The following is an 8,131-nucleotide window of genomic DNA, read 5'->3' on the forward strand; positions in this document are numbered from 1 at the left end:
GCCCTTGATAAAAAAAAATCACTCCTGCATTCAGAGGCCTGTAAGAAAATGCCAGTCACTGTTCATTTTCAGCAGCCAAATATTTGCTGTTAGCATGGTTCAATTGTATTAACCCCTTGAGAGCTGCATAACATGTCAATTACTGACCCACACGTCCCGCTGTAATGCTGCAAGTCGTAACGTTGCGTTATAAGAGAGCACCATCTCCTTACAGGTTAAAGGGGGGTGCCTCCTTTGTAACTAAAAACCTCCCGGACACTTAATATTTAAACCGCGTATATCTCCTCAATGCAGCAGCGTATGTGTTTAAAAATAAACCCAGCTTTAGAAAAGGCAATTAAATGCAAAACAAAATGAAAGGCGACCGGCGCGGGCTGCTGATTAAGAATATATTTGTTGTTGTGGCTTTTTCATTACTAGCCCCAAAATCTTCCATGTTTATCCAGCGCTCTGGCACCAGCACCCTCAGCACTGAAAGGGTTAAAGACGACCATTGAAAAATAATTCCCAAAGTGGTGGTTTAGCCGGGTGCGGGGAATGTGCACCGAGCCAGGGGTAGAGCTGTTACACGAGTGGCAGCAGTAAGCGTCCCAGGTCATGTGATTCTGGTGAAGTATCTTTTCTATATCGCGGAAAAACTCCACAGCGCTCCTTCAGCGCTCCTAATAAAAGTTCCGTTTAATCCGTCAGCATACGGGCCAGCTGGCCTAAGGACCTGTGGGGTGGAAACGTCGCCCACGTTTGATTATTTTACGTAGGCTGAGGGATTAAAGTGAACAATTGCGCAGAACTTTGGGGAGTGTGTGAGTTTGTAGGTTGTGTGTGTTGGAGCTGGACTGCTACGGGGATTCTGGCCCTTCCACACACCCTGTGAAGCCAACTATTATATGGTCTATTGTACAGTACCTAAACGGTACACACACACACACACATATACACACACACACACACACACACACACACACACACACATATATACACATATATACACATACACACACACAAATACAAATACACATACACACACACACACATATATATACACATATACACAATCATACACACACACACACACACACACACACACACACACACACACACACACACACACACACACACAGAAATACACAAATACACACACACACATATACACACACACACACGTCTTGAACGTTACATAGTAGATGGGGTTGAAAAAAGACATACGTCCAAGTTTAACCGTATGCGAAATTTGGACGACAGATACTTTATCCTATATTTGTACTTACAGTATATTGACGTGTGTGTGTACATATACATACTCACACGCACACTCGGGTCAAAATTAATTCCTTTGTTTCCCCACATTGACCATATCTCTGGTATCTTGCAGGACGCTTTCAGTTTGCTGGCATATTCAGACCCTTGGAACTGCCCAGTGGGTCAGCAGTTGGATCCAATACAGAGGGAGCCCATATGTTCTGCTTTAAATAGTGCTATATTAGGTAAGAAGCCACAGAGATACATCCAAATGCGAGGGGCGGGGGTGTTGGCGAGAATCGCGTTGGGTTGGCTGCAGCTCTTGCAAGGGACACACAGCCCATGTGTGCAAAGCTGCGGCGGTATATAAGTGTGTATAAGTGTGTATGCGTGTGTGTTACTACTGCTCATGTGGGAGATGGCAAACCTGTGTTGATCACTTTCACAGAGGTCGAACATCTTTTGCGGTTGCATTGGCGAAACTTGGTCTTTAAGCAGTTAGATTGATGTACTTAAAACAATGAGATTATTCGATTGCTGCTGTTTTGCCCAACTGCATTGGATTGAGCCTATAACCCTTTGAGTGCCGGTGGGGAGGCGGTACTAGTGCCACGGCTTCTCCGGCACTAGCGCTCGTGTGACCCCTCTGTGACCGATGACCAAACAGAAAGGGGGGGGGGGGGCCTTCCACTTCTTCATACATCGCCCCTAGAAAAACAAGATTCATTGCATTTTTGTAAGCAGTTTCTAGTGCAGGGCTGGGCAGCTCCAGTCTTCCCGGTCCACAAACAGGTCAGGTTTTCAGGATATCCCTGCTGCCACACAGGTGGCTCAATCAGTCTCTGCTTCAGCACAGGGGGCTTAATCAGTGGCTGAGTCGAAGACAGCCACTGATTGAGCCACCTGTGCTGAAGCAGTGATATCGTGAAAACCTGACCTGTTTGGTGGCCCTTGAGAGCTGGAGTTGCCCAGCCCTGTTCTAGTGTGTAGTTCTTTACAATTACAATGTTTATTGTTCTTGTGTATGTTTGTGTATTCCCCTTTTCTTATAGAAGGCCATAAAAATTGAACCCCAAACAATTTTTGTCTGCATTTGACAATAAGGCATTAACCTCATCTCTGCCGTTAGTCTACACCGGGTCCTTGGTGGGACCGCCACCTTATTTAGAAATGTTCTTTCAGTTGGGGCGGTATCTCCTGCAGTCCCAGGACATTGCAGATTACAACGTTCGGGGTGTTCTTAATGCTGCTGTTTCTTTGTGTCTTTCAGAATCCCAGAACCTGCCAAAGCAGCCCCCGCTGATGCTCGCGCTGGGCCAGGCCTCGGAGTGCCTGCGGCTCATGGCTCGCGTGGGCTTGGGATCGTGTTCTTTTGCCAGAGTTGACGATTATTTGCACTAGCCACCATCGTGAGGCCGAGCGAGGCCCACCCTGCGGGCGCCAGAATCTCCTCTTCCTCTCCCACTGGCTTCTTTTCCTTTCCTTGCCCCCTGCTTCCTCCTGCTCCCTTCCTTCTGGGCCCTTTGACTGCCAATCTTGACACATCCACTCCACCCTCCACCCGTTATACTCCGTCACATGTCCGATTATACGTCCTTGTCCAAGTGCCACACCATAGATAAAACTGTGCAGATAAGACCCTTATTGCATGTCTGATCTGTGTCTCCCAGGCCGTGATAATGACTCGTACCAACACTGCTATGAAATGTTTGGGAGGGGACAGAGAAATGTCCTCAACTATTCATCTTAGGCCATGGCTCCTGGGCTAAAAATACTAAATACGTCCTATTTTGCACCTTCCATGCCCAGCCTTCCCAGATCTCAAATTCCCAATCTTCTCTCTTCCCACGAGTCAACAATAAGCTGGATATCACCTACCCATTGACAAACTTATTTTTTAAAGATACAACCCCGTGAGCAGAAGGCCTCCTACGGCACGTGGTCCTGCTGTGTAGGGTGTTGGAAGTTAGAGCAGACAATCTCTTGTAGGCATTGGCCCAGTGGCTGCCTAGCCCAAGCTCCAAAGTCCACATCTGGAACGGTCAGGCGCATGGGACCTCTCTGGAATGGGATCAGTGGTGGGTAGAGGTGCTGCTTTTTATGCATTATCTTCTGCAGGACGGCTCGGGGGGGGGGGGTGGGGGGGAGAAGACACGCAGGTCATTTAGATTATAGATCCGGAATTGGATGCAGAGTTTCAACCGGTTTGTAATGGAGAAACGGGAGTCCTTGGTCATCTGTTGCATGGCCTGACCACTTTGCTCAGGTCCCGTAGCCGTAACCGGGGAGTTACCGATACTGAAGCAGCAATCTGTGCTGCTGGTTGTGTATTTTATTTTTACATCTTTTTACCTTATTTAAAAAATAAAAAAAAATTGGGAAAAAAAAACAGGGTTACCCCAGAGCTGAACAGAGGCACTCCAGGCTATGGGGGACCCCCAGGTTCCTGAGATTTTATTTTGAAATTGACTTACAAAAATTGTTGTCCGGGAGAAACAAGTTGGCCACTGGGGTGAGCCTCACAGGCAGCCAATAGAAAGCCATGACATCATCGTGAGATGACAGTGAGACTTCCAATTGGGTATCCACATAGTCATCCATGTTTTTCCTTGCAAGTATTGGCAAAAGTTAAAAATAAATAAATGTCTCTGCAAGTCGGGTGTAGGGGGGGGGCTCCCCGGGGGGTGGGCGGTAGTGTAGTCCACTGTGGCTTCTATAGGCGCAATGCGTTTAATCTTTTCATTGCCTGATTCTTTTTAAAGCATTAATTACAAACGCCAATGTTTTTACTGGGGGGGGGCTCTGAATGGGAAAGGCTGTTATTGTTCTTTAATCCATCCCAATAGTAAGGTAATCGGAGTTCTGCAAACACGCCCGTTTCCATGTCTCATGCAGGGAGCAAAGTAGGAAAGGAGAGAACCAAATAAGTCCCAATTTACATTGCTTCAAAAAACTAAATGTTAAATCATTTGTGCTTTGGAACTTTTTAAAGGCATCAATCAGCAAGGTTTAACCCATGAGACATATCGGTGCCACCAATTAATTGTGGTCCTAAGTGTGACTGCATCTTTCTCTGGTGTTCAGTGCAGTGTTACCATCTCTTGCATTGAAGAGCTGGAGCCAGTAATCAAAAGACCTCTGGTTCTATAATAACGAATCATTTAGTCTTCCAACGCGCATTGAGATATAGAGGCAGGACATGGCGGAGGAGACCCACTGTGTACTCGGCTCTTCATTAAACTGTGATAGTCCCCATCCTGACACTAGCGCACGGGAGCTCCCTTACTGCCACCATCGGCTCACTTGCAGTTCAATGAAAAACTCCCTTTACTGCTGTCTGGTCTGTTCCCCAATCTGCCTGGTGAAACCCCGCAAAATGCCTCCTACTCATTCGTGGTTCACTATGCGGCACTTCCAGGTCGAAGCCAAACATTGATCGTTTATTAAAACGTGTTATTTTCTCATTTTAAGAGCTGTGCGTGCCGATTCTCTCCTCAAGAATCAAATCTTTTCCGGAGTGACCGGGCAATTAACGCACAGTACTAATGGACGTGCCACAGAGCTCGCCACGTATTTATCTGCTGGGGTTTCACAGCGCCCCTCATTACCTTAATTGAGGACGGCTGCTGACGGCATGGTATTGATTTTATTAGAACACTGGGTCCCATCTCTCACACACATACACACACACACACACACACACACACACACACACACACACGTGTGTGTGTGTGTGTGTGTATATATACATACACACACACACTTCTGTGTATATATTGTACATATACATACACACGGGGTGTGTGTGTGTATATATATATATATATATATATATATATATATATATATATATATACAAATCACCAAAAAATGTACTCGCCACACAAAAAAATCTACTCGCCACCTAGTACCAAACGTGTGCTGCTTGGGCCAATATTTACTCGCCCGGGGGGTTAAATCAACTCGCCCGAGCAAATGTATAGGTTTGTCGAACACTGTGTGTATATATATCTATATATATATATATATATAGATATATATAGATATATATACACACACACACACACACAAAGATCCCCCCCCCCCACACACACGTGTATGTACATATGTGAACATGAATGTGTGTGCACATATATGCCCCCACACACACTCGCACCCACACACGTAGATATTTGTAGACTGCAAAAATACATTTGCATCTTTAGGGCCCTTGTTTTCACGTGTGTGTCGAGCGTTTGTGAAATGCTAAACTTGCTTCCACCTGTTCTATATAAATACATACTTTCCCTGCAGGTCTTCCAGTCATGGGGTTCTGATCTTCTCACAGAGACGAAGACATATTGAACCTGGCATAATGAAACCAGCCCAGTTACAGATTTTCCCTGCCGCAAAATACACAATTTAATTATCGGCTTAAAGATGCAGTCCCATTTAGGACCAATGGGAATTAATGGCACTGATTTGGTTTAAGGGGCTCAATTTTGGAGCCTGAGTATTGGTTATAATCACCATTTCTCCTCCCTTATGATGAGTTTCGTCACAATCCACAGCGTCCCCACTGGGGATAGGGAAGGAGAGGAGAAGGCTAATTAACATCCAGTAGGACCAAGCACAAGATAAGGGAACCAACAAAAAATCTCTGCTCAATTTCCAATCATTTTCAAGGCAACTTAAAAAAAATTATTTAAAAAAAACTTTTTTTACTAAGTTTCATACACTAGGAGGCCATTAAATGGAGCGACCAGGAGTTTTTGTTTTCTTGGGCTGGGTTTTAATTTCTGCAGGCAATTAGAAGTGTACTCTTGCAAGGTGCAGCCAACTCCAGTCCTCAAGGGCCACCAGCAGGTCAGGTTTTAAGGATATCCACTGCTTCAGCACAGGTGGCTCAATGAGCCGCTGCTGTGCTGAGCAGGGCTGGCCTGTGCTGAAGCAGGGGCTGATTGAGCCATGTGTGCTGAAGCAGGGATATCCACCCCCTTTTCAATGCCCCGTCCTATTGGGGCTAGGTAAAGACACAATGACCGAAAAAGAGGTGAATTGGCAATAAACGTACATTATTGCTGCAGGCGATGCTCCGGCTTTGTAACCAGACCACTGTATCATTTCACAGCCGGGTCCTTATTTGCATTTAGCACGTGTACGGGTATTTTTAAAATATTATTTGATGTCATTTCCAATTGGGGTTCCTTTTTATTTTATTGAACTATCTTGGACGACAATTGATTTTATTAAACCAGCTGGCAGGAAGTAGGTTAATTAGCAAAGGTTTTGGAATTTCCTTATAGCCCAATTGCCTTCTATAATGTTGCCCACAGTATAAAAAGGTATAAAACAGTATAAAAGCACCATTCTAAAAAAATTATGGGCGTTAAAGTAAAATTGAGCCTTAAACGCTGCTGCTATAAGCATGCAGCCAGCTCTGGGAGGGAATCTAGAGGAGCGGAATTATCGCACTAATCATAAATTATATTGCGGGAGAAGCAAATTATATGTAGGGAGAAAATATTCCTCCATTGACATTAAAGCGTAGTTGCAGAACAAGATACCAAGGGACCTTTTCTATATAGTCCAAAGCGCCCGGTTTCGTCAGAAATTCCCTATTAAAGTCTATGGGAATTTTTGGCTAAATAAAACCGGAACGGCTGCTAATATAGAATTGCTCTCTAAATTCCGAATTCCTGAACCAGTAACGTAACCATTAAACTGTCCAAATCAGCGTTATCTTTTCAGGAATCTAAAATACTGGGAGGTCTGTTGGTGGACACTGAAATCCCCATAAATTCAGAGAATGTTATTTTTAGAGGAGAAAAAGGTAGTAATTTGGTAAACAGAGGAAGGTGACATGGTTAAAAAAAAACCAAGACATTGCCCAAAAAGTCTATATCCTCAAAATCCCCCCCGCCCCCACCACCCTCGCCCCTTCTCCAACAAATCCCTTCTTCACTCCTAAAACTCGACTTTTCCTCTAACTTTCATTTTCCCCCCTCTTTTTTACCTATGCTCTTCCATCTTTTTATCGCTCTTCTCCAAATTGAGGGATTTTGGTTTTCAAAGGTTTTTTGCCGGGCTGTTTTTTTTCTTTTTCTTCTTCTCCCCTCCTGATAATTTGTGATAGAAGCTCAATCAGAGTTGGCAATAGGCTTCTTATTTTCATAAGTAAGAAAAAACAAACAAAAAATCTATATTATATATAAATATCTATATCTTCACAGTATTTAACTTAGTTGTAGAGACCTGAGCTTTTTTGTCCTCCCCTTTGCGGGGGAGAGTGAGCTCAGAATGTCACTTTTATTTTCAAATCCATACATTAAAGAGATTCATCTCGTCAGTCTCTGCCTGGATTTATTGTCCTGCGTTTCTCTTGTGTTAAGTGCCGGACTTCGCAACAACAACAAAAAAAACAACCGTTCTCGCAACAAAAAGTTTAGCAACGTTCCCAAATGTTTAGAAATTCAGGTCGAAAATTTTGTGCAGGGTTTTTTTTTTTAAACGTGTTATTAGTTACAAATGCTCCCCTTTCCTTTCACCATAAACGAACATCCGTAGGTTAATGCGTTTCGCAAAGTCTTGAGGAAAATCACAACGTACAGATGTAACGCTGTACTCTTCTCCACAGATACGGGAACTTGGTGTCATGGGAACCACAGATATTGTGGGGGGGGTTTAATAAAAATGTTTTAACAAACTTAATTTGGTGGGTAGAGGCACAGAAAGAAATTGAAACCAAGTCCTTATAAAAGATTTCAAAAACCCCTCACCCCCAATGGTTTTCTAATTTTGCATCTTAAATACGGGGATGCTAAAGCCCACCCACATCAGTATCTCAAAACATCCGTAAATACCGCAACGGGGGGAATTTCAGTTACATTTATTTATGGTGATTTTCTTTAGA

The 8,131-nt window shown here is 44.0% G+C and overlaps 1 protein-coding gene across 6 annotated transcripts in view; it reads left to right on the forward strand.

The window, feature by feature from the left end:
• Window positions 1-5,100, forward strand: part of RANBP10 (RAN binding protein 10) — a 216,629-nt gene extending 211,529 nt beyond the window's left edge. For all 6 annotated transcript variants that reach the window (XM_075577139.1, XM_075577142.1, XM_075577141.1 and 3 more), the window contains 2 exons: window positions 1,373-1,484; window positions 2,510-5,100. In XM_075577139.1, coding sequence (XP_075433254.1) covers window positions 1,373-1,484; window positions 2,510-2,640 — 243 coding nt within the window. In that variant the 3' untranslated portion in view covers window positions 2,641-5,100. The remainder of the gene's footprint in view (window positions 1-1,372; window positions 1,485-2,509) is intronic.
• Window positions 5,101-8,131: the final 3,031 nt, after the last annotated feature.

Source organism: Ascaphus truei, chromosome 19 (genome assembly GCF_040206685.1).
Source record: "Ascaphus truei isolate aAscTru1 chromosome 19, aAscTru1.hap1, whole genome shotgun sequence".
NCBI lineage: Eukaryota > Metazoa > Chordata > Amphibia > Anura > Ascaphidae > Ascaphus > Ascaphus truei.